This window comes from Zychaea mexicana, assembly GCF_025766255.1.
Source record: "Zychaea mexicana strain RSA 1403 chromosome Unknown BDB00scaffold_79, whole genome shotgun sequence".
NCBI classification, from domain to species: Eukaryota; Fungi; Mucoromycota; class Mucoromycetes; order Mucorales; family Lichtheimiaceae; genus Zychaea; species Zychaea mexicana.
In genome coordinates, this window is record NW_026516742.1 from 131794 (window position 1) to 157733 (window position 25940).

A 25940-nucleotide genomic window follows, 5' to 3' on the forward strand; every position below is an offset into this window, starting at 1 on the left:
AATGAAGGGAAAACAAAAGACTATGTGAAAGGTGGGGTATACTGTATATGAAGTAATGTGATGGAAAGAAGAAATGCAAAAGTATTAGTTTTGATATGAGGGAATCCAACCTGGTTGTGCTAAAACATAGACAGAATCTGACGCTCTAAGGATTAAGGATGGTACAGGATTGGAGTAGACAAACGGAAGTTGGTTGCCAAACATGGCCGTATCAGGTGCACGAAGGAGACCCAGAGCAAGTACGCCTTGATCTAGTAAAAGGGACTCAAAAAGATGAGAGAATTTCTGACCGACAAACATGCCTGGCACTGGTATGCTCGTGAGTCTTGAGGATGATATAGAGGAGGCATGCTGGGCATCCCACGTCGTTGTCGTAGTATGGTTGGTAGTTATATCATTATCATCATGATGCCAAGTGCTTTCGATTTTTTGGCGTCGTCTGAGCGAGGTACTACTTCTGTTGCTGCTGTTAGAGTCTGATATGATGGAAGGCGGCATACCACTAAGTGCTTTGATAACTTTGACGATGTCCGGCTTATAGTACGACTGGCTCAATAGCACATTGCTTATAAGACTATCGGCTACAACGTCACCAGCTGCGTAAGCAGGAGTATAAAGCACATCGACTTCTTCATCGACTTGTTTTCCTTGCAATAAATGCATGAACTTGATATTGGACCGCTCCACTACATAATAACATTTACAAGTATTGGTAATATGAGTTAAAAAGAATGATAAAGGTAAATTTCTCTAGACAGATGTTCGAATGTACACAGACATTTCATTGTCTAGTTCTCTCCTTACCTAAATTCACAATGACGTAAGGAATCTTCTTACGCCGGTGTAGCAGTAAATGGATAATATGACTTGTCATGCTAGTATGCATAAGCAAAAGTAAGTGGAAATGAGAATTTATCTATTTTATGACGTTTATCTAATTCCTAAATATTGCAGAATCTTACATTGCCGCACTATCAGCGCTTGCGCCTTGCAGCTCGGGGGATTCTTTCTCGCTACAGAATGAGATCGAAACAAATTAGTTTAAATTCCCCTTTTTATCACCACACGTTGATGCTGTTTACCTCATAACAACGACTTGTTTTGCGCGCTTAATACCAGCTCGAAGAAGATCATCTGGCTGACGACAATTACCCTAGCAGAATTATCGCAATATCATACATTTAGAAAAAAGTGAATGGCCAATACACCCGGTTTAGTTGGTAATTTTACCTCCATGATGTATACACGTGGGAAAGCACTGATCAAATCGAACGATTTAATACTCGGTAGCTCTGTGCATAAGATAACAATATCCTGCAACTCTTCTTGTCTCAAGTGAGGTGATCTAAACATACATGTAATTAATATGATCCTTTACATAATAGTGCGTGGTTGTTGATCGTTTGATATGGTAAAAGGGGTCATTCTTTTACCTGAGATTATAGATGAACTTGAACAGGTTGATAAATTCTTCATGCATGCATACGAGAACATGATTGTGCATCCCCACGGTTGACTGGATGATTGCGTCTACGCGTTCAGCTGGCTTGTCGAGTAAGTAGCACTTCAATGATCCTTCATTTTGGGATATACTACTATCATCATTGTCGTCGTCGTCATCGCTTTCAAGATCGTCATGGTCATCCATGCCTTCATTTTCATTATCATAGCTATCTTTGGCAAGGGATTCGCTGCTTTCATTGAAACGACCAGATGAGAGTTTTGATATGTTTAGTGCTGCTCCTGCACCGCTGATACCAATCAATAGCGAACGACTAGATGAAGGTAGTCGAGTGATCTGATAACGTTGCTTTGGTGTAGGTGGCGATTGAAAAGAACTGGAGGATGGCGAAGGCGGGAAAGTAGAAGTCAAATTTTGCTGATAGTGGTGGTGGAGTTTTGGTTGTTCTTCATTTTGTTGATGTATCGACCTGCGATTATCTTCTTCGGGAAACACCGAGTACGCGGTACGTAATCGGACCATTTGCCATACATACAAGGGACTCTATACGTTTTGTTACATCATCTTCAACATATGCTAATATGCTCTATCATAAACGCCATAACCAGTAGTTATAGTATAAATAAGATTCTTACCAGGTTCTCGATGTCTTGGACTTCTTTCGAGGTTTGGGCTATATAAAAGCAAAGATCTGTTTGCTTGATGAGATGCGAATTTTGGAAGGGATTTAATATGATTTCATATTCGTCTTGTTCAGGAATATAAGTCTTAACAGCAAACAAGATGACTTGCTGCTCACTATACAAGATCTATAATTTATTACAATTCATCGTCAGCTTTTTCCCTCCTTCATAACATTATAATGTTATAATGGTCTTGTAGGTGGAGCATGATTAGATAAAACTTACCCAAGCTGCATGGCGAAAGCTAATACCGACGATGCATGCAGCTGCTGGTGCGGTGTAAATTTCGTTGCAGGAACCGTCATCTAAGTATACGTGTTCGCAAAAAGTCCCTTCAATCAGAATGAAAATTGATCGCTTATGTCCAATTGTCATATATCCAGTTGTAGCAGTGCCACATGCATTAATTAGGGTTTATAGAAGGCACCACCCCAAACAAGTTACGCGTTACAATACTTTACCATATTGAGCTTCCCAGGGTAAATCATAATTGTTTAAAGGTTCTCTTTGATGAAGCAAGTTCGTTAATAGCGTTGATGCACCACGGCAACGACAATTTAACGCCAACAAGTACTGGTTGAACTGTCGCACGCAGATCACCTCCTTGGCAACTTTCTGGTAAATAGCAGTGCTAGGTGACAGATTATAACTGTAGATGGGGACGTCGTATCGGGCAGTATAGCAATATAACGACCATAATCGCACCGTATTATGCTCATCTTCTTTCATCGGATCCGGTGCGTTCAGATCTGCAAATAAAAAAAAGAATAATGATAATATCATTTAGAGTTAAAATACAGCAACCATACTTGCTTATTTGTTTACTCATATACATTTCAATCTCTGCACGAAACGGATCCCCGAAAAAAGAAAGTTCAATATGGGATGATCTCTTGTTTGTATATATGCACACGTACCAGATAGCGTAAAGATAGCTTTTGCATATCGGGCATTCTAACAACAAAGCAAAGACAAACATAGATAAGTAAATACATGAAATGAGAAAAACAGAAAAACATGAATTAGTTCACAACTTACCGCTCGCTGTAACGCTTTGTCATTCTAAGGCGATAAGAACATGTAGATGTTAAACATATAGTAGAGGTGTGAGATATTTATAAGTATAACCATATCAGCAATGCCAGTAGCAGTGCAATGACAGCATATACAAAGAAGAGGCTATCCCTTACAAGGCAAGCGCTGTGGAGAAATTGAATGCGGTGACCCCACACTGAATTGCGTCCGAGCAGTTTGAGATCATCGGTCAGTGGTTTTGTGTCCAAAAACACGACTGAAAGTTTCCCATCAATGTTATCCTTAAAATTTTAGATAAATTAGCTATTTTTAAATCACATTGAATGTTATAGGAATTGTTATTATGCAAAGACAGAGAGAAGTAAAGAGCAGAAAAAAATATACCATGTTTAAAAATCCATCCAGTGTATCCTTGGCTTGCTCAGCCGTAAATGAACCGACAATCAGAATGAATGGTTCAGCTCCTTTCACAACTACGCTTCCCTCAGCTAATACGTCAAGTCCATATATACCAAAGTCAGAGTGATTTTTGTTACCAGTTTCAATGAAAAAAGAGGTTACTATTGGGTACAAAACTCTTACCGTCACGTTTTTGCAGAGTTTCAATGAAATCGGATACCAGGCTCGGAATTACAGCCACCGTAATCAATATTAGCAGCATGATTACAACGCGACTTATCGATGCTGCCGGAGTAATATCTAACAGCGAGAATACCGAGACCATGAGACATACGCATAATCACCAGATTATTTGAAATCAGTCCGTGTGAGGGATAAAGAGCCTGGTATTAGTGTATACTTTACCTCCATAGCCGACGGTCGATAGTGTTACTACAACAAAATACCTATCGCCACATTAAATATTTAGTGGGTGTAGGACATATATTATGCAGAGCCCTCTTTCTAAAGAAAAACTTTAACATACAGTGAATCGAGCACACTGTAATGATTGCCACCAAAGATAGCCTCGGTGAACTGGAACGCCGCCATGCCATTATAAAGCAAGACAACGATCATGCCCACGAGATAGATCTGCTTGTAGTTGATTGCATCAACTGGCTTGTCTAATATGGAAAGACTTATCAGATACCGTCCTGAGCTGTCTTCCGAGAGGATTGTGGTCTGATGACTGTTTTTCAATCATATACTAAAACAAAATCGTACCAGTCATCCGAAGGGTTACTTTGATCTTAAGCGCACTCTTGATGCGCAATAAGCATACCCAACTCCGCAAAAAATATGGAACTAAAATTGAAGAAGGGAATAATGAGTGAAATGACATCAACTGTTTGGCATTGAACTAATATTTACCATAGATGTATTGCCCATAAGGTAGACATCGTGATACCAAAAATGGAATTGAGGTGGTTAGTTCGACAAGCCCTCGAAAGCTGAGAAGCACGGAGACCGGATATCGGCTAATCAGGAAACCTATTTGATGTGCATGTAAACAATTGAAAGAGAATTTAGCCCCGATGTTGTCTCCATAACAAGCTAAAATAAACAAAGAGAGGAAAATGGAATATGGGCTAATGTGCGCACACTACACACATACGGATAGCAAAGGAGCACATGTTCCATAGAGAAAGGACTTGGCAGAAAATCCTATTACAATATTTCATATGTGAGCTCAATTGGTCAGCAAATAATCTCATGCTTTCGAATTTGTGATGTTCTAGACAGCCATCTCGGTGTGTATGTGGGTATATTGTATTTACCATAAATCATGTGATCGTTTCTTGAAAAGCCAGTGTGGGGACAGACCCACATCATAACCTTGTTTAATCTCTAACAAGTAGGCGCAGCACAAAAGTAAATCGGCTAAGAGATCCAGATTCACCTTTAAGAAGGAAATAGGAGGCATGTCGTTGTTAAGATTTTTTTAAAGGATTGATAAACTTAATAGTAGGAACCCTTTCATGTACGTATAAATTGATGCAATAGTGATAGTTACAAAAAGAACAATAGTTTGATTGGCTAGTAGAATAGACTTGACCATCGAAGCGTAAACGTTGTAATGAAAGTAATGTTTAAAATCGTCAATGAAGCCGCACACCTTAGGATTATCGTCACTGTATGTGCGTTTATCCGATGAATAAGAATAAGTTCGGAAACCGAATTATATTAAACGAAAAGTTTTTTCGGAACGTACCGGGCGCGTTTGCGACTGATTCTATAGTTGGCTCTAATTGTGCTTAGATTGACTTGAGCAGGTTTGCGGCGCATGAACCAAGGACGTTCATGATAACTGTGTAGGTGATAGTGGTGCTGATGCTGGTGATAATCTTTTGTGCGGTATGGCGGAGAGCAAGTACAATCAGAAGTAGGAGCGGGAACGGGAGGAGTAGCAGCAGCCACCTCTTGCGCTCTAAATTAGCATAATAGAATATACACATTGATATGAGATTTCGCTTTAGAAACTTCCATCTCTGTCTCTCTTTCTCTCTCTATCTTCAGCAATGTAATATATACATATATATCGTGTATATAAACCTTTGTCAAAACATAAATGCAAAGGTACAGTGATTGCTTGTGCTCTCTTACTTTGGATCTAATGCTGGTAGTACAAAATCATCCAACATGAATGTATTATCCCGCTTGCCCGATCTCGATCGACGGCCAGTAGACTGCGCGGCTGGAGGAGGAGGAGGTGACGGCGGAGCAGCTGCTGGAGATGCTGTTGCTGCTGTTGCTCCATACGGTGATCGTCCCTTTATGCACAGTGCGCTCTCTTCATCGTCGTCTTCATCTGGCTGTTGCTGGAGATCAAAATAACTTGTGCTTCCAAGTTGGCTAACTTTTGTCCGTCCTGTATAGAGCATCGCATTGGATAAAAAAATATAAACAGCCAACGAAAAACCTTGGATATCGGTGCGTTGCGAAAAGAAGAGGGGTTGGTCTATGTGAAGCAACTGGATTAAGTAAAAAAAAAAGAGGTGAGAGAGAAAGAGAGATGGAAGAAAGAGAGGAAGAAAGTTGGGGGATGGTGATGATGGTTGTAGTGTCCGTAAAAATAATGGAAGGACTAATGTAGATTGCAAACGCCACTGCTAAATTGTAAGAACAGTTTTTGAGGTAATTTTTTGCATGGCTAAATTCACTCTTCCTCCTACACGTGTAGGATCTGATTTGATAGGCAAAAACGCTCATTACTTTTTGACTTAAGGGCTGGAGCCAGAGGGGCTGCAAAATATGTGGGCGAGACAGGACAGATAGACACACATATCATGTACATACGAGGGACCGGAAACTCGTCAAAAGAAAGAGTGTGTATGCTCCCCTGCATGCATCTCGAACCGAATTGCTTCTTCAAACTCCCCAAATCAGTCACATAGCAACTCAATGTTTGTTGCTATGCAACCTATAGTAGGCTAGCAACCCCAAATTACCAGATATCCGTCGTCAAGGATACTGGCGAAATATAATTTCCTCAAATGAAAATGCTCTTTATCAATTATGCGGTTGGTAAGACGGCTCGCTTCCAAGTTTGGTTGCCACTAGCCGATCAGCGCCCGCGCGCACTAACTGTCCGCCCGTCAACCGTAGCCGCCTGGTGTCGGGAGCGAAAAAGAGACAGCTCTTTGAAGCAGTCACTTTTTCCTCGTAATCAGTATATAAATAAAGGTTGCGCGCAAAAGTTTACGTTTTTTTTTCCATGTCAAAATTTTTTTTTCAAGGGCGTGAGTTTAGAGTCGTTGAATGTGCGAAGCTTTTCCAATGGGCCATTCAGCGCTATTCATCCCCGCGAAGGAACAACAAGACGTCTCTCGGGGCGTCTTGGTGCTTTGAAAAACAGTCGTTGATGGTATCTTCAATTCCATCGATGCTAATTCAACTGCACGTATAATTTCATCTCGTGAATTAAGAAAATGAAAAAAAAACCTCAAAACATCTGATGTTACGATGTGAAAATCAGCGAAAATCAGTGAAAATCAGCACCCATCCCGTTTTTAAGTAATAGCAATAAAACAGGAGGTATTAATACTAGCACAGTTCTGAAACGCCCTCATGAATGTATTCCATGGACAACAGCAAAAAACCCTCAATATAATAATTTTTGATGACAACGTCTCTTTTTTATTGTTATTTGTTGTGAGTTATGAATCATCGAGAGATAACATTTACTCGTCATCAGACTCGACACCAGCCTTGGCCTTCTTCTCATCACCGGTAGCACGGGCTAGGATAGATAGATAGAAAACGGTTGTTAGCAAAAAAGATGCTCTTTTCAACATTGTGCGCAAAGTTTTAAATAGACGACACATACTGTAGATGACCTGGGCGTTGTGGCGCAAGACGGGCTTGATGAGACCCTGAGCTTCAAGCTCACGAATAGCAACACGGGCAAGCGAGCCGTTCAAGCGAAGACGATCGACCAACACAGACTGGGAGATGAGCTTGTAGGTGGGGACTTCCTTGAAGAGACGTTCGTAGGTAGGCTTGTCGAGGACAACCATGTTGTTGGCCTTGTCCTTAACCTTCTTGGCGGACCACTTCTGTTAATGTGCCAAAATATATAATTATTTAGTAAATTCCTTTTCATATCTGCTTGTCAATCTGTCATTTCGTTTATAAATCGTTTTGTAATACGAAATCGAATGCTTGCCTTCTTGGCCTTCTTGCCACCAGAGGACGAGGAGGGGACTTGATCTTTCTTGCCCTAACGAATTAAAAAAAATGTCTTGCATTAGCGAGAAGGTTCCCTGTTGAGCTCATTTCATAACGGCACAATCCGTGCTTTGTTATCCCTCTCTCCCAGGTCGATCAGCCATCATCCATTCGTTTTATGGATCCATCCGTTGATCCATCGTCATATGCTGTCGTGTTGTATCATCCTCCATCATCCCATCCACTAGTCCACCCTTGGGTGTCGATACTCACCATAGTGATTAGAGAAAGAACTACTCCTTTGCGACGTTCGCACCCAATATAAGTCTGAGCTCCAAAATCATCTGCTTGTCACGTTGGAGCCAAGTGCGTAGCTCAGCGCTGCTGCTTTTCTTTTCCCTCCCTTTCAAGACCGACGAAACCATTCGCGTCTAATGAATTCACAACGACAGAATTCTTGGGCACCTTTGTATGTACAAGATGTCACCGGATGCTTTACTTTTGTATGGTATTTAACTTACCTTTGCTATTCTGTAGAAAGAAAAACTTGGGTAAACGCCCAACAAGTACTCGACCACTCCCCCTTTCGTAAGTCTAGAGCAACAAAGGATCATAGTAGTAATAAAATACCAAGTATTAGCTATATAACGTCTAGACAAGGATCGTATGGCCCTTCGTCATCATCTGCAGCCAATGAAAGCAACTTTCAAAACCCACAAGACGAGGTATAAATTTTGTCCCTTCTAAAAATGACACAGAATTACGTGCAGAAGTAAATCAACATGCACTTACAGACAAACAACGCGCGATTATGTAGATCATGCGGAAACACTCGGAAGAATATAACACGCGGCAGGCCATGAAAGCAGCCATGCTCCATGCAAACACCACATCCTACGGATTTTATATTCCTAAGACGTCAAAATACGACAATCTTATTATTCCTGCTATCCCAAGATTACAACAGCAGCATCAACAATAATGACGACAGCAATAGCAACTACACCTGCCAGAGAGCAAGACCCAGCTGCCGTCCCAAGAGAATGGAAAAAGCCTACCATCGACCATCGCTCTTCTCCTCTCTCTCTATCTTTCTCCCCATTTGGTCTAGGCCCAAGTAATATGTGTATATAGCGACCAACACGGACGGCAGTATATAGTGGATGCAAGGAGGCGGCACATTTAGGTGAAATAAGGGGTTGGATGCATTAATCGAATGCAATATATAAAAAGGAACCAGCATCCACCAAAAACCATCTGCACGCCATATGTTTTCATGTCTTCCCTTCTTCCTGCATTTCTCGTTATGAATCCCTTCTCCTCTCTAGTTATCCTGATCCTGTTCATCGCCGTGTATTACTTGTCGCTATTGACAATCACTGTGGATGCTCAACCAACGAACAGCAACAACAGTAACGACTACGACCTTATTAAACGCTCACCGAAGGATGCCGAATGTGTTACGGGACCTCATCCTGCGGCAAAGACATACACACCGTATTGTTAAACTCTACAGCTCTTGTTACTATAATTATTACTACTGCTATTGTAACCCGACAACGCATGCACTTACAAAAACGTGCTTCTATCTGTATCATTCTCTTATTTTCTCTCTCTCGCTTTCTTTTTTTTTCCATCTGGGTATGTATGCAAGATGCTACCCGCCCACGCATACAAATTAAATCATTCATCTCATCCTTCCCACCCCTGTTTTCTCATGGAACAATATCGCGTTCATTGAGTACGTTTTTTTTCTCATTTTCATTCATTGTTAATAAATCACTCGGCATTAAATTGGAACTTTATTTTTTTTTTCAGTAATGACCCTACTTAGAGTGATACTCCTACCATTAGCCCTACATACACACACATCAAGTCTTTTATTGTGTGATAAATGCCTTTAGGAATCTATTGGGCAGTTTACAATAAAGTGAATATGTACACTATAAATTCACAAGAACAAGTGGCGATTGCACAATAATCGTTTACATAATCAATTTATTCGATGATGAATTCTTCAGACCCATAGGATACCATATCTTTAACAATGGCTTCCAAGATCACGTTGGGATCATCGTAATCCGGCCGCTCACCATAGAAATAAATGCCAATCCCTTTGTAGTGACCAGATCTTCCTGAGCATTTTTTAAAAACCGGCATAAAGTACGAATATTTGTACCCTGTCACTCTAGCCGTACGTATCGCTCCATCATGGGCACGAATAATTGCGTATTTGTTAGTAAACAGTATGGGTAAAATGATACATTCTTTGCAGTCCTCTACGGTAAGCGAGAGCGGCCTGGAATTCGCAAAGGGGTTTCCTCGATGGTAGTGAGTGGCCTGGCAATTAGCAAAAGCATCCATATCGCAGCGCATTTCGAGTAAAATTGTGTCCTCGTCTGCTTTGTTTCGATCAACAGCTTGTCCCTTAAATAAAGCGTCATGAACGGCATCCATCTGAGCATCAATTTCATCAGGGTCGGACGAGTTGTCGTACTGCTCGATAGGCAATGTACAGTATGTAGACACAATATGCAAATGCATATTATCGTCGACCATGTAAGGCGCTTGGAATGATGTAGCGGTGGTCATATGGTAAGGAACATGTAATCCACCGATGCCAGTCCAGGAGGGTAAATTATGGTCAAGCATGGTACTCTTGTTGGTGGGTGTTTTGGACACGTCTAGGATCGAGCCAAAACATAAAAGCGAAAGGTCGCTTGCTATAATGTTTTGATAAAACGTGTGGAACATGGTCTGCGGGTCGATGTCATAACTAATCTCCATCCGATCAAACATGTCCGGAAAAATATTGGCTAGTACGAACACCTTATCATGTTGCCTGGTGCTGGTTCGAAAATGCGCCTCACTAAGAGCCTGGTTGGCGCTCTTGTGCTTTCTATTGTTAAAATCGAGCAAATCACCGGATAAAATGTCGTACGTGGTTGGAATCTTGCTATAGAGACTGTGCTGCCAAAATGTCACGTCAGTTCCTACCACCAGGATCCGTCTTGACATCATGACTTCTTCTAGAGTCCAGCTGCGCTTAAACCAGAGCGAGTAGCAAATGTCATCCAGAGCCCAGTCCCTGGCATTTGTGCCTGCAACGACATTGGAATCATTCTTAAAGTCACGCAGATGGTGGATCTTCATTTCAGGCACCAAGGCAACGGTGTAGCGCGCGTTGCCGTAGATAAGGTACATTTGCTTGAGCTCCTTGTATTTGGCTTGCTTGTTTGATTGGTCGATACAAATTTTGTCGTACCACAGATAGTCGATCTGGAAATCTTTGCACAGCTGCTGCAAGAGGCATTCGTATGTGACCTGCTTGATAACCTTCTTTTTGCGACACCAAAAACCTGTACTGCTGTGCTTTCTGACTGTTTGGACAATTTGATGAAAGCCGTTGTCGATGCACTCATATTCGCCATTGGCTTTTCGAACGATTCTTCCCGATTGCTCCCAGCAATACGATAGTGTACAGTAGCCATTTTTTGCTTCTGCGCCCGGTACCCTTTTCCAATCCGCAGTTCGAATAAGATACGTAGGCCGATAGTTTCCGCCCGTCGCATTAAGCCTATAGTGCGTGGTGTTCACTGGGTCGGCTTCCCTTTGATCACGACAGTATTTGATGTACATTTATGCACTCGATATTGTTTTTGTCGGTTACTATCCCAGTTCACTAGAATTAACATGAATGTATACGTAGTATATCGAGGAATTTGAGTTTTAGTCAGAGGATATCATAATCTAACGCTACCAATAAGTGGAACTTACAAAGATACTGTACGTACGAAGCAGTATATACAGAGATGGACCGAATTTTTCGTTGTAAAGTATGTGATGGTTTTACAGTTTTGAAAATCCGTATTAAAAATATAATATACGTTAATGCTTAGAAAAAACGAAAGTACGAGAAGAAAGTTGTTTCTTCCCCAAAAAACAAACCAGAGAAAAAAAGCGGTTTAAAATATTGTGGCGCGCAATGTATGACAAGGTATAACGCGAGGCTGACATATGGGGTAAAATACTTATACTAGCACCTGGTAAATGTGGTGGCGCCCAAAGATGGTATACGAAAGTAGGAGGACAGGCACTACAGTTATACAAGAAGGAAGCATGATTTCAATTCTCGGATATCTTCACACACTCACAATTTTCACATTTTATTCTAAAGCGTGTTTCCTGAAGGGATAGAATAAACAATAATCCGAATCACCAGCAAGGAATCAAATATCCCAACTACCACCGCTAACTTATACAGTGCCCAAACGGTAAACTTCTCACCTCTCGACGCCCAGCAAATGTGATTAAATGATAAAGCATCAAGCTAGCGCGTGTGCACTGTACTCATCAATAGTACAGTAGTAAATACATGTACTCCCTTATTATCGTATCGTGTAAAATTTGATGGATATTTGAAGAGGCATATAACTGGATACGAGAGCTGTTAAACTAGAACGTTTAACGAACGACTAAGTCTAAGCTGTATGTGCTATCTTACGTCCCAATACAGACAGCAGAAGTACAGATGTCGCATCCTGAATCTACCTCTTGAATACCTTCTAAATTCTTCAGTACATCTCGTTGATAGTTTCTCTCGATTATGAAACGCAAGCTGCCTTTGTCTTGCCGTCTCTCAATGTTTTTAATGCTTTTGGTTCTAATAATAACAGCCATTGATAAAGGTGGAGCTATAAAAATGTAATATACTACTGTTCAAGATCATATTCGGTACAGTATGTACAGTAAATTCTTTGAAAGTGTTTCAAAGAAAGTAGAAGGAAAAGAAGACGTTGCAAACAAAGCAAGGTGAAGAAGGTGGGATTCGTCTACTCCGGTTTTCTATGATAAAACTATATAGTCATAAAATGTTCATTTCTAAGAAATGTTTAGCCGATCGAGCAATAATATGCATTGCTTAGTAGCACGCATCATTTACGATTTAAGTACGCTTTTGTCTGTGTTATGACCAAAATCCTCCACCGAAAGGATGTATTTTATGTAGCTTTAATTGTCATTAAAGGTGTACATAAAGGCGTTAGAAAATTATGTTTACTAGATGAAAGCTGATGCTGCTAACCATCTCAATAAGTCACCATAAAATCTCTCATATACCGTATACACCAACGTAACCATGTAAAGTGAAAACATACTCAGTATCTCTTTTAAAGGGTGCAAACGAGCCAAATCACATGGCACCAAGATAAAAATGACAATGATGATGATTTCCCCTGAGACAGACTCGAGCGATGAGTACATACCGAAAATGAAAGGACAAAGTATTAAGGATTATTCACGTTTAACATGATACACATAGAAAAGATACTTTTGCCTTGTCGACGATCAGCAGAACGGTCTAGAAGTGCTTTACGAAATGTAATTTGTCGCATAATCTACCACTTGACTACGTAGTGTAGTGTCAACTAGGCTGCTGCTCTGCCTCAGTAGACGTCTTAGCGGGATATTGGACCGTACTAGTTCAAAGTTTTTTTCTTGTTCCGCTTGTGCAGTGGACAGTGATTATTTTCTTGATCCTTCTTTTTATCCCACAGCTGAACATATAATCCCACCATGAGTGTCGTCGACAAAATCAAAGTAAGTAGGAAAAGAATACTGATTGATAGCTTTACAAGTGCTAGGGAATGCTAATCAGATACTGCTGTTTATACGTTTAGGAAGTCGAAGTAAGATTCTTCAAAATCGTCCCATATTATGTTTTTTGTAGAATAATGTTGATCTGACGCATGCGGCAACAACCTAACGAAACGATTTAGAATGAAATGGCCAAGACCCAAAAGAACAAGGCCACTTCATACCATTTGGGTCAACTCAAAGCCAAGCTTGCCAAATTGAAGCGTGACCTGCTCATTCCTGGAAGTGGCGGCGGCGGCGGTGGTGGCGGTAAGTAGTGGTGACAAAAATAAAGCACCTATGTGTCGATATAGGGATAAGGGAGAAAAAAAAATTGAAATAAAGACTGATGTTGTGTATGACGGTGATGGTGTTAATGACATTAGTCGGATTCGACGTTGCTAAGACTGGTGTTGCTCGAGTCGGTTTTGTTGGTAAGTTTTCCATTAACACAAACAGCATGCATTGACTTGAAATGGATATAAGATTGCTGAAGCAAAATATCATGGTTTGCTATAGGTTTCCCTTCAGTGGGCAAGTCTACATTGATGTCCAAGCTTACTGGTACGCACTCTGAAGTTGGTGCTTACGAATTCACGACCCTGACAACTGTTCCTGGTGTTGTGCAATATAAGGGTGCAAAGATTCAGGTTAGCACTTGGGATTCAAGAATATACAGTTTAAGCTAGACGTTTTCACTCATGTATCACCTTAGATACTTGATCTTCCCGGTATTATTGAAGGTGCAAAGGACGGCAAGGGTCGTGGTCGACAGGTTATTGCCGGTAAGATTTCGTTTCTGTTCTTGGTACAAGCAAAGTATACATAGTTAGATATATAACTCGAAAATGAATATTTCACATTTCAGTTGCCCGTACCTGCTCGCTTATCTTCATTGTGCTGGATGTTATGAAACCCATGACAGACAAACATCTCATCGAAAGAGAATTGGAAGGCTTTGGTATTCGATTGAACAAGAAGCCACCAGCCATTATTTTTAAAAAGAAGGAAAAGGGAGGTATCAACATGACCAACACTGTCCCCCTGACGCACATCACTCAGGATGAAGTGAAGGCTGTGCTCAGCGAATACCGTATCCATAACGCCGATATCTCGTTCAAGGAAGATTCCACTTTGGATGATCTTATCGATGTCGTCGAAGGCAACCGGTAAGATATTATTTTAAAAACGTAGAAAGAATTGATTAGTTGCATCGGAAAAGCTGATTTATTTTCAGTATATATATTCCATGCATTTACGTGCTTAACAAGATCGATCAGATCTCCATCGAAGAACTCGATCTTATTTACAAGATTCCAAATGCAGTTCCTATCTGTGCCCATCATGAGTGGAATTTTGACGAGTTACTAGGCACTATGTGGAAGGTACATTTTTGGGAGATTATACAACTACTGCGTTTATTTCAATCAAGAAGAGATACTGACTCCTTGTTTTTGTCATATATAGAAATTGGATCTTGTCCGTGTGTACACCAAGCCAAAGGGAAGACTTCCTGATTATGATGCTCCTGTGGTTTTGACAAATGAAAAGAACACTGTGGAAGATTTCTGTAATCAAATTCACAAGGCTATTTTGGATCAGTTCAAATGGTAAGCTGATTTCTGCTGAACAAAGAGGAAACTTGGGGTGGTCGTTGACAATGCAAAATTTATTAGTGCTTACGTCTGGGGCTCGTCTGTCAAGCATAACCCACAAAAGGTTGGCAAGGAACACGTGCTCAAGGATGAAGATGTCGTGCAGATTGTCAAAAAGTAAGTCCTTTGTTTTCACGTCGTTTGTATGAGTAAGCACGAGGCACTTGTTTACTAATCTTTTACCTTAACTAGGATCTAAAAACGGTGGATGCTACAGTCGTTTTTGTAAGAAGTTAAATAAACCTGGCCAGTGCGTGCCTAACTTTTGTATATTTAAATCCAACCTATAACTTTTTAATCAAGTGTTGCCTTATTTAAAGTATGTGTTCTCGGTAAACTTAGATCCATATGAGCAAGACGACTCCTTAATCAATGTCTTTACATACGTTTGCCCGTACGTATCACAAAGCAATGCTGAAACCAGGGTCTGTGCGGAAAAGATCAAAATTGCCACCTTTCACATATCTTGACGTCATAGTAAGCTCGCTTCCAAACGTCCCAATCCGCGCGATAGTACCGCTTACAAGATATTATGTGCACCGCTGAATATACTTAAGATCACTCAGTTTCTTCCCGTCTTTTCCATTGGAAAATGATTACGAAATTTCTCCCGTTTGATTTCAAAAAATTCAGTGAAACGTTTCCGTGGAGATAACATTAACCGCAAGTGTTCCGCGTTGCCGTGGAGTCAATTTTTTCCGTGGAGTATGAATAAACTGGTTATTTAAAGCAAGTTTTGCACGACCAACCATCCCCACACTCACAGCTCTAAAGAATTACACACATTCACACAATGCTCCGTTCTGCAAACAAGGCCAAAGGCAACATTTCATCCGTTTTCGCACATCTCGGCGCTTCTACGCCTGAAATAGATCCCCGGTTTCTGGAACTCAAAAAGCAAATTGCTCCCAAAAACCCAGATGTCCTTCGCAAGGCTTTCGATAGAGTGCTGAACGCCATGGAAATTGAATCTCAAACGATCCGTCAGCGTGGTTCCGCCGTTATCCCAGAAGTAACCATGGAAGATATCAAGGCCAATGGCGGCCGCCTGCCTTCCAAGCTGATCCCTGAAGTCAAGAAACGTGGTGCTGTGGTGGTTCGCAATATCGTTGATCGTGCCGTCGCTGCTGAATACAAGTCATCCATCCAAGATTATATCCAGCGCCATCCCGGAATTGCTGGCTTCCCCGAAGATAACCCGCAGGTTTGGGAGGTTTACTGGTCTCAGGCCCAAGTGAAAGCTCGTAGCCATCCAAATTTCACCGCAACAGCTGTTGCCCTGAACCATCTCTGGCATGGCGACAAGAAAGCACCCATCAACCTGGACAGCAACTTGGTGTATTGTGATCGAATGCGTATTCGTCAACCAGGCGATGGCAAGTTTACGCTTGCGGGTCACATAGATGGTGGATCGTTGGAACGTAAGTTTTTTCCTCTGTTTATCATATATAAGGTGGGATGTGGGATGTAAGAAGTGAGTTTTCTTTTTTCTCACAGGATATGGGAAAAACATATCAAGGTTGGGAAGATCCGGAATATCGCCGCTGTTATACCAAGATTCTGGAAGGCAAATGGGAAGAGTATGATCCTTATGACGTGACACATCGTATTGAAGCAAACATGGACCTTTATGATGCACCTGGTGGCTGCTCCATGTTCCGCATCTTCCAAGGTTGGCTGGCCATTTCCAAGATCACTCCTGGCGGTGGTACCCTCAGAGTTTGCCCATTGGTCAAGGAACCCACAGCCTATTTCATGATGAAGCCTTTGCTAGAGGAGAGCATGGGTACTAGGTAGGAAAAATAATCTGGATTTTGGGCGTCTCTTGCTTTATGTCGGGTTACTAACAGATCAATGTGCTTGTCGTCACCATAGCAATTTTATGGGTGCATGGCCTGGGCGTTGCCAAGATATCACAACTGAAGATCACCCACATATTGTGGATTCCATGGTTTCTGTTCCCGAGGTCGATTGTGGTGACGGCGTGTTCTGGTAATTTTTAAAGTCGAGAAACTGGCGGTGAAGAAAGAGGTGGAGCAATTGAGTCTGGTTTCTTATTGAATGGGTGCTGCGATCGTTTCTTCATATATAGGCATTGCGATCAAATCCACGCAGTCGAGCCTAAGCAGACCATGAAGACCGATTCTTCCGTCTTGTATATTCCCTCAACCCCAATGTGTCCTCGTAGCTCTGATTATTTGCGACGCCAGCGTGCTGCCTTTGAACAGGGGCTGTAAGTATAGCTTTTGTATTTGTTAAAGGAAGTGTTGTCGCTAGCCAAGAAACTAAATGGAGCTTTGCATAATTGTTTTATTCCAGTACGCCACCAGATTTCCCTGCAAATGATTGTGAAGAACACTTTGATGACAGAGCCACGCCTGCCATGTTGACCGAGGAGCAAAAGTTGGGTATGGGCTTTGCACCCTTTTCTGAAACGGATGGTATGAGCGAAGGCCAACTCCAAGCTATCCGGGATCACAACCGTAGCATTTCCCAATAAATGGTGTTAATCCATCTGTATAATAAAAACAACCTGTATTATAATTAAAAATAGTAAACAATTCGTAATTTTCTTCGTTCCTTCATGTTGATAAGAAAGCAGCCTTGTTGGATCGATGGGTTGAACTACATAAAACAAAGTTTAACTTTACACAGGACGAAGTTCTCAAGATCATGGTCTTATTGACCACTGATCAAATCAATATTTCCCGGAACGTATAGGTTCAATCGAAGACAGAAAAGCTTTCATAAGTTTTAGTTAAAAGAATCGCTACCTTCTTAGGGAAAAGAGAGAAGTATGTATGTATACAAAGATTCTAAGGTATTTTCATGTTATCTCTTTCCTACGGTATAAGTATTATCAGTAGCTACAATCCGATAGTAGCTGATAATTCCTCGTAAAATCACCACATGTAAGTTTACATGCATAGGTGTGAATTAAAAACATCCCCACTTTTTCGATTTCCTTGCTTAATGTGTTATCACACTTACCAACTAATTTAAAAGGACGCAGCGGTTCGGACACTTATATGCACTGTATCGATGCGGTCTTTTCGAAAAAATGCCCAAGCGTACCAGAGCCCTCGCCTTTCCACCTGGTAATAGTGCTTCTAAATTTCGTTTCTCCAGATGCTAATGTAGCACATAGCGAAACGGTGGGCCTCAAAACCAAGATGCGAAGGCGACAAAGGTTCGTTATACATAATTCGTAGAACAGCGTAATTCTTCAATAGCTTATGATGCATGTTGAAACAACATGTATAGCTCTTTTGTTGTAATTGTCGCTTTTAGTTAAGATCCTCTCATTAGCGTTGTTTCGATATTGTGCTCGCAACAATTCCATCTACTTTTTCTTGCATCGGATTGATCCATCGAGTTGAACACAAAGTCCTATGTAATCGGTGAAGGCATCGAAGGAAACAGCATGACATGAAACACCTTCCAATTCCTTTATGTATGCGACGAACTCACTAAAAATGATGGATCTAATTTAATTAGTGCGTATGGGGCGTTAATCATTGATATATTTCGTAGAAGCAAATGAGAATGTAGGAAAACCGACGACTCAACGATAGAAAATAAGAGCTGGACCGTGTGATAATTGAGTATCTACACCACAACTGTGAATGGTGTGACATGCATCCTGCTGTCATCTTTTACTGCCACCATAATAATTTAAGAATATCACATGGTGTACACAAATGAAGGCATCTGGAACGAGTAATCCCGTCCATGCTGAGAGTTGAGAACCCACAGTCACCGGGCATTAAATCAGGTTATTCAGTTAAAAGAATCTGCATATTCTTTGTTCCAGCCATTATACTTTATTTTTGCCTTTTCGCCCCCACACACCTCACAATCTTTTTTAAAGCGACTAACACGACATTATAATCTACTATTAAGCTGCTCATTCTGCATGAACCATGACTTTGGACAGCAGCAACAAGCCACGTTCTTTAGCTCATGCCGAAGACGCTATTCACGAAAAGTCACCAATTTCCCCTTCCTCGTCATCTACATCAACTACAACTTCTCCTTCACGATGGCACACACGGGGTAAGCCCAATAACGATGGCCAGTGTCTCTATATATTCTGAAAGGGATCTATTAACGATTGAGTGAAATTGTATACAGAGTTTTATTTCTACTATGTATGTTTTACCATTGTTGTACCTTACATGTTCTACGTTACTTACAATCTCAGCAAAGGTAGGTTCTCTACAAATTATTATTGAGAAAACGTAAGGACACGCGCCAATAAAATATTTCATTTATAGAGGATAATCCGCATTATACCGAATATGAGCACCTGTTATCCGAGGGCTGGATCCCTTACCGGAAAGTGGTAATGTTATTGTACCTGATATGATTAAAACCTACGGAAAAATGATGTTTATATAATACTTAACATGCACACACATACACATGCATTTATAAAATCAGGATAACAGTGATGCTCAGTACGCCACCTTTCGAGATAATATACCCCGACTATTTGGAGTTGTTGTAGGCTATCTGTGCCTGAGTCATTTGTATCGGATATGGGCAACACCAAAGCAACTTCCAGTCAAGCAACCACATCAGCCACTTCATCGCATCTATTTCTTCTTTTTTGCAGCATTAACAGTTATCACAGCATTCCATGGAACCAGCATGCTTAAAATATTGGCAATCATCACAACCAGTTATTGGATCGGCCAATCGGCCGGAGGAACCATGTGGAATCCAATCGGGTCATGGACGTTTAACTTGGGCATCTTGTTTTTGAACGAGTGGTATGATGGATATAGATTTGGGGCTCTGCTCGGACCTGGTTTTGTATGGATGGTAACTCGAAAACTTGTTTTTTTCTTTAACTGAATTGGATGTTGTGTCTCGAGCTTAATGGGGGGAAAAGGAGCGTAGTAAATCAATTACCAACCATTGTGCTATACAGGACGAATACAAAGGTTTTCAACCACGCTGGCATATCCTGTTCAACTTTGTTATGCTTCGCCTGGTGTCATTCAATATGGATTATTACTGGCAAATCAAGAAGCCGCGGGATCAATATGAGGTACATTTTCTCGACTAAAAAATTCCTGGGTATCTTTTACAGGCTAAAGATTCTCTAGACTGATCAATAATTTAAAGAAGGATGATCGACTGGGTGGTCCTATATCAGACAAGGACCGGATAACAGTACCTTGCTTTGCGTCGGATTATAATTATATCAACTTTTTGGCCTATGTTCTTTATCCGCCCCTCTACCTTTGCGGTCCCATAATCACCTTCAATGACTTTGTTTCACAGGTAAGCTTTAACATAACAAAAGTACAAAGATAAGGCGGGATTGTGTTTCTGTATGCCGTATTAAGTATTCCCACAATCAATAGGTCCGATACCCTTCGCATAAAGTGACGCGGCGATTCGTTATAACCTATGCAGTACGACTTGCTGTAGTAATTTTGGTCATGGAGCTGACCTTACACTATCTTTACGTGGTTTCTATCAGCAAAGCCAAAGCTTGGGATGGTGATACACCGCTGGAACTGAGCATGATTGGATACTTCAACTTGGTGATTATTTGGATGAAGTTGCTGATTCCATGGAGGTTTTTCCGACTTTGGGGCCTAGCTGACGGTATCTTCACGGAAGAAAACATGGTCCGATGTATGAGCAATAATTTTTCGGCCCAACGGTTCTGGAAAAGTTGGCATCGTACTTTTAATCGCTGGACGGTTCGGTAAGATATATATATATATATATATATATATATATATATTTGGGGGGGGGGGAGGATGCCTGTGTGGTAGGGTCAAGGAATAGGCCCCGAAAAGAAAAGAAGAAAAGCTTGTTTTGTTTGTGGAACTAACATTCCTAATGGGTTAGGTACATTTTCATTCCGCTGGGTGGATCAAAGTACATGGCGTACAATATGTGGGTCGTGTTCACGTTTGTTGCACTGTGGCACGATATTGAGCTCAAGTTGCTGGCATGGGGATGGCTCATTTGTTTGTTCTTGATGCCTGAATTGATTGCTTCACGGGTGTTTTCTTTCAAGAAGGTAAGAGGGAGGATAACACTGTGCTGTATGGACCGAAATGGAGAATAATGCATTTCTTTGAAACTAGTTTGGCAGCAAGCCATATTATCGCTTTGTATGCGGCGTTGGTGCAGTTGCCAACATCCTCATGATGATGATTGCCAACCTGGTCGGCTTCTGTGTGGGTGTCGATGGAATGGTGGACATGCTCAACCATATCTTTGGCACCGCTAATGGTAAGCAGCCGGGTAAAATCAAGCAATGAGAGAGAGTTTTCATGCTAAAGTACTGCGTGGAATGATATATAGGCTTAGTGTTCTTGGTGACTGTAAGCGTATGCTTATTCATTGCAGTGCAGATCATGTTTGAGATACGAGAAACCGAAAAACGACGCGGCGATCCCAAATGGAAGATGTAGATTATCACTAGTATTCCGTTATTATTATTCGCTTTTAAACAATATACGCTCTTTCCTTTCCTATAATCTGTGTGTGTGTTTTCCTGCTACCGGCACACACGAGCCGTACAACCATGATTGAATAAAAAGTAGCATACGCCATCCAAGTATCATGGTTCAATAATTGTTCAGTTTTGATATTCTAACGAAACAAGCACAGAGCAGCTTTTGTGTGACCGTGGGGGTATCACAGATGACAACGTACGAAAACCAAGTATCACACAGCTTTGAAAGTTAATCATGAAGCTAATATAGTAGCATACACTTTGTTATTGGGCTATGTCAAGCAAGTTCAAGCTACCCAAAATAAAACTAAATATGACTCGGATGGAACATAACAATCTAAATAAATTCTGAGCAATCGACATAGTTTATCCAAACGTCAAATGTTTCAATCTTTACCAAAATATAAACATACAAGTCACCCATTTATGATAAAAAGCACTGTATGTTGTATCAGTCTTATATTCGTTTGATCTTTTTAGAAAGATTTGGGGATACTCCTCGGTGCATCTCTCCTTTTATTTGCAGTATTCGGTTTGCTGAGCTTCGATCGCTTGTAGTATCCCATCAATATCAACCTTCGTGTATATCATCAACCGGCCCTCTTCGTCTTAATCTTGATAGTGTTGTTGACCATTTTTTTTAAACTTCTACTTGCAAGTCATTGAATGCTTCAGCTGTCATTGTCAAAATACTTATTTTATTGATCTCTAGGAGACAAGTGCTTTTGCATCAGCTTTTTTTATATCATCGATAATGAAGCTGGCGATAATTATAGCCTACACAGAAATGAACAAAAAAGTGGTTAGAATGCAAAACGGGTGATGTGCATACAAATATGAAAATATAAATGTGTGTTTATAAAAAGATTATTTTATTTAGATATGGCATTTGACTTGTCGAGTTCATTGATCGATGAACGTTCTCCTGCAAGATTCAATTAACACCCTTTGACAGTGCCATGCTTTTGGATCGTAATATTGATGTACTGTATCCACTTAGCTATGGCCTTGCCTGATAACTACAGTACATCATATAACAATTATTTTGAGCATTAACGACACGTCTTGCTTTAAGTTTTTGTGTGCCAGCTACCTGATATGAGTCTTAGTGTGTATATTTTCAAAGTATTGTTTATCACAACTTGATATACATAATGGTTTAGATCATCTTCACGTTCACTTCTTTTTCTTTCGGTTATTACTATAAGTAAGGTACTGAAGGCGCTACTGACATCATTACCTCTAGCGTAGATATCTGAGCAGCACCGTGGATTGATTCTATAAGAATGCATGAAATCAGATATAGAGCATAATACAAGATACTAATGTGCCTGCTAACTCATGACATATCTTCCCAGTTTATACTATAGACAAAAGTTATTGGTTATACCCATGATCATATATTATCAGTGAGACAAGAATGAAAGATAATGGCTGCTACTGCACATAATGTCGCCATATTGTATACACTACTTTCGTCATATGTATCACAGTAAATGCAATGCTGAAGGGTTGGCGAAGTTCGTTTATATAAATTTTAACAGAGGTTGTTAGATGTGATTGTTAAGCAAACATGATAATAAAAACTTTGGCATAATATAAGTGATTATCGGTTGTTGTGGTGTTATTCCATGTAGTCTCTCCCTTGGCTTCAAAAAATTGGTAAAAGCGAGAAAATGCCTAATGAGTCGCTTCAAACCAAGTGATTTGACACGAGCATTAAAACCAGCTTCACGCGCAGAGCCGCACAATCAAAATCCGGAACGCGCTTTCCGTGTTTTATCTCGAACGGATTGACCACACTACCACACTATCCACCCCAAAGAAAAAAAAACAGATAGCAGATCATGGCATCACGAAGAAACGCATTAAAGCAAACATCGCTCAACTACTTTTTTAGTGCCAATTCAAATTCACCTGCTTCGTCGTCTACACGGTAAACGTTTAGACAAATTCGGTTTCGTTCCTGTATCATTTTCTCTGTGTTTGCTCAATCCAGTCCATTTACTATACATTATACAAAAAAGGAGTAAATCACCTGTGATGAATGTCGATCGGCATTCGGAAGAGAGAAACGAGGAAGCGGAACAAATAGTACCATGGTCAAGAAAACGAAAACGAGTTGCTCGCACAGACGAAGAGCAAGACGAGGAAGAGGCAGTGCCCATCAATATTGAAAGCAGTAATTTGTTGAAAGCACCACAGAAGACAATCAATGATCCAAACGACAACGGCGACTATGATGATGTTGATGATGATGATGAAGAACTTCAATCAAATCCATATAAACGACGTTTGATGCAACGCAGAGTCGTGATAAGCGACGATGATGATGATGAGGACGACATGGAACGTGACAACACCGAGACGCACTCAACGAAAAATGATAGCCTACAAGGTGACGAGGATCTAGATGACCTGGATTTCTTGGGTGACAATGGTAAGGGCTTCTTTGGGGGGTGTAACACGTGTGAGCGCGTGAATGCAAGAATTATATGGATAGAATACATTTGAAAGAGTTGTATAACTGATCCCATGATACGGTTTGTGCTTGTGCTTGTATTATATATAAACAACCAGACATCTACCAGGAGCGCACACGGGGCAGAAAGAAGGAATCGAAATATGCGCTAGCATTGGAGCGACTAAAACGTAAGGGTTATTATAATAAGATGCCGAAAAAAGGAAGCTTCTATGCTGACGAGAGAAAATCACTCACATTCTATATTAGACCGGAAGCGGCGATCGTTTGACGGATCGGAAGGTCCGATGGACCGATACCGTGTAGATGATTGCAGCAAAGACGACGAAGGTGATGCTGACCATGACTCTGCAGCAATTATATCTGATGATTCAGAAGGAGAAGAAGACGATGCAGACGACTTTGTCGTGGATGATGATATCATTGATGGTGTTAAGGTCGGCTCTCCGAGTGAAAAAGTGGCGCTTCCAGGTTAGTATTTGACAGATGATGGTCCTAGTGTTGTCTACTTTTAACGAAAAGAACAGCTGCGTTTAGCTCGGCACAGACGAAAAAGTTTTCGACAAACTTTAAAATCTACGTTGAATTCCTCGTTCACACCGTCGTTGGCGAGGCTACACAAAGTATAAAAGAAACATGGCAAAAATGGGAAGGGCACTCTGTACTAATTTGTCCATATGAAATACATAGGTCGCTATTACCAGATGGCAGTTGACGGGGTGGAACGGCGAGCCCGAGGCTATAAGGACTCGTTGATAACAAGTGATGCATGGCTTCCGCCATTCAAGGTAAACAAAAAAAATAGAAAAACAAAGTGTGTGCTTGATTATAGCATTGATGCTGTAGTTGCTACCTAGTGGGATAGCAGTAAATAGCAATGATAAGGTTGATTGGAAGAGGGGTAAACTAACTAGAACGAGTTGCTAGGCGGCGTTGGATAGGTATCCGGTGTGGAGTCCAGTGCTGTGTAAAGGGTCAATATGCGAAGGATGCCGGCAGAACCGGGCGGCAAGCTTCGAGGTGGTACTTGCAGCGGAACCGGAAGACACCGAGGGTGAACCGAGAGACAAAACATTTTCGCTAGGCAGTGAGTGTTACAAGCGTGCCAAAGTGTATCACAAGCTCGTCCATTTTCGGTCGCACATGCACAAACACGTTCGCAACGAAGCCGAAGCGCTAATGAGCAGCAGTGATGCTGAACAGCCGTCGTGTCTCACAAAAGACATTATGAAAGCCATGCATGCCTCTGGATTTGTCAAGACGGTAAGGACGCATTTGCCACCTAGCACATACACACACACACACACACACACGCCATGTTACATGGACAAGCTACTTGGTAGATACTGACTTTTTGCTGCTTATTTATTAGCTCTGTCAGCAAACTCAGTCGCTCTTCGCTCAGGCGCGTCTCCAGTACATGCCTGCAAAGGAAATGCCGCCGGTATTTGAGGACGAGTCGTCGTCTTCAGAGGAGGAAGACGAGGGAGAATAGATTGTTTGTTTTGTTATACATTGTGCTTCATTCGGGCATCCTTCCCGTAAACCTTCTTTTTCGCCCATCGCTCCCCCCGCCTTCTCTCTCTCTCTCATTCCATCCGACGTGATGAGCAAGTGCCACACTATTTTGATTTAAAAAGGCCCTTTCCCTTTGCACAATTTGTACGTTTCTCTTTTCCATAAAACCCCTCCTACCCTTTTCTTTTCTCTTCTTTTCTTTAAACCCTTCCTCCTCTCCTCCTTTCGCTCAAGAAGCAGAAGACTCTTGAATCATCCTACCTCTCTCTCTCTCTTTTATAATAGCCATCCTCCCCTTTTGTACTTTTACCTCTTCCTTGTCATCCGCTCATAAAATACCATCTGTCAATCCGCCAACAATAACAACCTCAACGAC

The 25940-nt window shown here is 41.1% G+C and overlaps 8 protein-coding genes across 8 annotated transcripts; 5 read left to right on the top strand and 3 right to left on the bottom strand.

The window, feature by feature from the left end:
• Nucleotides 1-84: 84 nt before the first annotated feature.
• Nucleotides 85-6002, bottom strand: BDB00DRAFT_875878 (uncharacterized protein; the record flags this gene model as incomplete). Its single annotated transcript, XM_053127414.1, has 23 exons — nt 85-686; nt 805-875; nt 963-1013; nt 1083-1153; nt 1231-1345; nt 1434-2005; nt 2098-2271; nt 2371-2450; nt 2607-2894; nt 3063-3099; nt 3184-3207; nt 3336-3461; nt 3565-3668; nt 3763-3879; nt 3985-4025; nt 4106-4244; nt 4345-4425; nt 4492-4611; nt 4736-4785; nt 4899-5020; nt 5135-5252; nt 5333-5548; nt 5725-6002. 23 exons carry the CDS (start codon nt 6000-6002, stop codon nt 85-87), a joined length of 3597 nt encoding a protein of 1198 aa, XP_052976175.1.
• A 1229-nt stretch (nt 6003-7231) lies between these two features.
• Nucleotides 7232-8057, bottom strand: BDB00DRAFT_840629 (ribosomal protein S25). Its single transcript, XM_053124778.1, has 4 exons — nt 7919-8057; nt 7787-7840; nt 7448-7676; nt 7232-7360 (listed from the first exon to the last, which is right to left on the bottom strand). Exons 3-4 carry the CDS (start codon nt 7635-7637, stop codon nt 7302-7304), a joined length of 249 nt encoding a protein of 82 aa, XP_052976176.1. The 5' UTR covers nt 7638-7676; nt 7787-7840; nt 7919-8057; the 3' UTR covers nt 7232-7301.
• BDB00DRAFT_579378 (uncharacterized protein) lies at nt 8046-8806 on the top strand. The gene is made up of 4 exons (XM_053117926.1): nt 8046-8257; nt 8326-8376; nt 8444-8513; nt 8606-8806. The coding sequence occupies exons 1-4, from the start codon at nt 8223-8225 to the stop codon at nt 8768-8770; spliced, it is 321 nt and encodes a 106-aa protein (XP_052976177.1). The 5' UTR covers nt 8046-8222; the 3' UTR covers nt 8771-8806.
• An 806-nt stretch (nt 8807-9612) lies between these two features.
• On the bottom strand, nt 9613-11715 carry BDB00DRAFT_579555 (heterokaryon incompatibility protein-domain-containing protein). The gene is made up of 2 exons (XM_053117927.1): nt 11566-11715; nt 9613-11470 (listed from the first exon to the last, which is right to left on the bottom strand). Exon 2 carries the CDS (start codon nt 11425-11427, stop codon nt 9787-9789), a length of 1641 nt encoding a protein of 546 aa, XP_052976178.1. The 5' UTR covers nt 11428-11470; nt 11566-11715; the 3' UTR covers nt 9613-9786.
• A 1575-nt stretch (nt 11716-13290) lies between these two features.
• BDB00DRAFT_840634 (developmentally-regulated GTP-binding protein 1) lies at nt 13291-15407 on the top strand. Its single transcript, XM_053124779.1, has 11 exons — nt 13291-13386; nt 13467-13475; nt 13566-13692; nt 13809-13856; nt 13942-14072; nt 14138-14207; nt 14291-14591; nt 14660-14807; nt 14890-15032; nt 15099-15194; nt 15270-15407. Exons 1-11 carry the CDS (start codon nt 13363-13365, stop codon nt 15274-15276), a joined length of 1104 nt encoding a protein of 367 aa, XP_052976179.1. The 5' UTR covers nt 13291-13362; the 3' UTR covers nt 15277-15407.
• A 7-nt stretch (nt 15408-15414) lies between these two features.
• On the top strand, nt 15415-17676 carry BDB00DRAFT_840636 (DUF1479 domain protein). The gene is made up of 5 exons (XM_053124780.1): nt 15415-16498; nt 16597-16870; nt 16953-17069; nt 17170-17310; nt 17397-17676. Exons 1-5 carry the CDS (start codon nt 15871-15873, stop codon nt 17575-17577), a joined length of 1341 nt encoding a protein of 446 aa, XP_052976180.1. The 5' UTR covers nt 15415-15870; the 3' UTR covers nt 17578-17676.
• Nucleotides 17677-18889: 1213 nt separating this feature from the next.
• On the top strand, nt 18890-21923 carry BDB00DRAFT_840643 (MBOAT, membrane-bound O-acyltransferase family-domain-containing protein). Its single transcript, XM_053124781.1, has 10 exons — nt 18890-19133; nt 19212-19286; nt 19355-19422; nt 19521-19904; nt 20014-20133; nt 20211-20369; nt 20453-20802; nt 20949-21123; nt 21191-21338; nt 21411-21923. Exons 1-10 carry the CDS (start codon nt 19001-19003, stop codon nt 21518-21520), a joined length of 1722 nt encoding a protein of 573 aa, XP_052976181.1. The 5' UTR covers nt 18890-19000; the 3' UTR covers nt 21521-21923.
• Nucleotides 21924-23308: 1385 nt separating this feature from the next.
• Nucleotides 23309-25924, top strand: BDB00DRAFT_580019 (uncharacterized protein). Its single transcript, XM_053117929.1, has 8 exons — nt 23309-23500; nt 23592-24004; nt 24145-24216; nt 24296-24517; nt 24574-24669; nt 24737-24834; nt 24974-25309; nt 25419-25924. Exons 1-8 carry the CDS (start codon nt 23412-23414, stop codon nt 25539-25541), a joined length of 1449 nt encoding a protein of 482 aa, XP_052976182.1. The 5' UTR covers nt 23309-23411; the 3' UTR covers nt 25542-25924.
• Nucleotides 25925-25940: the final 16 nt, after the last annotated feature.

Bases quoted from the DNA above. Each gene is read 5' to 3' on its own strand.
- BDB00DRAFT_579378 (XM_053117926.1), top strand. From the start codon at position 8,223: ATGAATTCACAACGACAGAATTCTTGGGCACCTTT. The intron at 8,258-8,325 runs GTATGTACAAGA...GCTATTCTGTAG, and splicing joins CAGAATTCTTGGGCACCTTT to AAAGAAAAACTTGGGTAAAC. The intron at 8,377-8,443 runs GTAAGTCTAGAG...TATAACGTCTAG, and splicing joins ACTCGACCACTCCCCCTTTC to ACAAGGATCGTATGGCCCTT.
- BDB00DRAFT_840643 (XM_053124781.1), top strand. From the start codon at position 19,001: ATGACTTTGGACAGCAGCAACAAGCCACGTTCTTTAGCTCATGCCGAA. The intron at 19,134-19,211 runs GTAAGCCCAATA...AATTGTATACAG, and splicing joins TTCACGATGGCACACACGGG to AGTTTTATTTCTACTATGTA. The intron at 21,124-21,190 runs GTAAGAGGGAGG...CTTTGAAACTAG, and splicing joins GGGTGTTTTCTTTCAAGAAG to TTTGGCAGCAAGCCATATTA.
- BDB00DRAFT_840636 (XM_053124780.1), top strand. From the start codon at position 15,871: ATGCTCCGTTCTGCAAACAAGGCCAAAGGCAACATTTCATCCGTTTTC. The intron at 16,499-16,596 runs GTAAGTTTTTTC...AAACATATCAAG, and splicing joins AGATGGTGGATCGTTGGAAC to GTTGGGAAGATCCGGAATAT. The intron at 17,311-17,396 runs GTAAGTATAGCT...GTTTTATTCCAG, and splicing joins GCTGCCTTTGAACAGGGGCT to TACGCCACCAGATTTCCCTG.
- BDB00DRAFT_579555 (XM_053117927.1), bottom strand. From the start codon at position 11,427: ATGTACATCAAATACTGTCGTGATCAAAGGGAAGCCGACCCAGTGAAC.
- BDB00DRAFT_840629 (XM_053124778.1), bottom strand. From the start codon at position 7,637: ATGGTTGTCCTCGACAAGCCTACCTACGAACGTCTCTTCAAGGAAGTC. The intron at 7,361-7,447 runs GTATGTGTCGTC...TATCTATCCTAG, and splicing joins CAACGCCCAGGTCATCTACA to CCCGTGCTACCGGTGATGAG.
- BDB00DRAFT_840634 (XM_053124779.1), top strand. From the start codon at position 13,363: ATGAGTGTCGTCGACAAAATCAAA. The intron at 13,857-13,941 runs GTAAGTTTTCCA...GGTTTGCTATAG, and splicing joins TGCTCGAGTCGGTTTTGTTG to GTTTCCCTTCAGTGGGCAAG. The intron at 14,592-14,659 runs GTAAGATATTAT...ATTTATTTTCAG, and splicing joins GATGTCGTCGAAGGCAACCG to TATATATATTCCATGCATTT.
- BDB00DRAFT_580019 (XM_053117929.1), top strand. From the start codon at position 23,412: ATGGCATCACGAAGAAACGCATTAAAGCAAACATCGCTCAACTACTTT. The intron at 24,005-24,144 runs GTAAGGGCTTCT...ATAAACAACCAG, and splicing joins GGATTTCTTGGGTGACAATG to ACATCTACCAGGAGCGCACA. The intron at 25,310-25,418 runs GTAAGGACGCAT...CTTATTTATTAG, and splicing joins CCTCTGGATTTGTCAAGACG to CTCTGTCAGCAAACTCAGTC.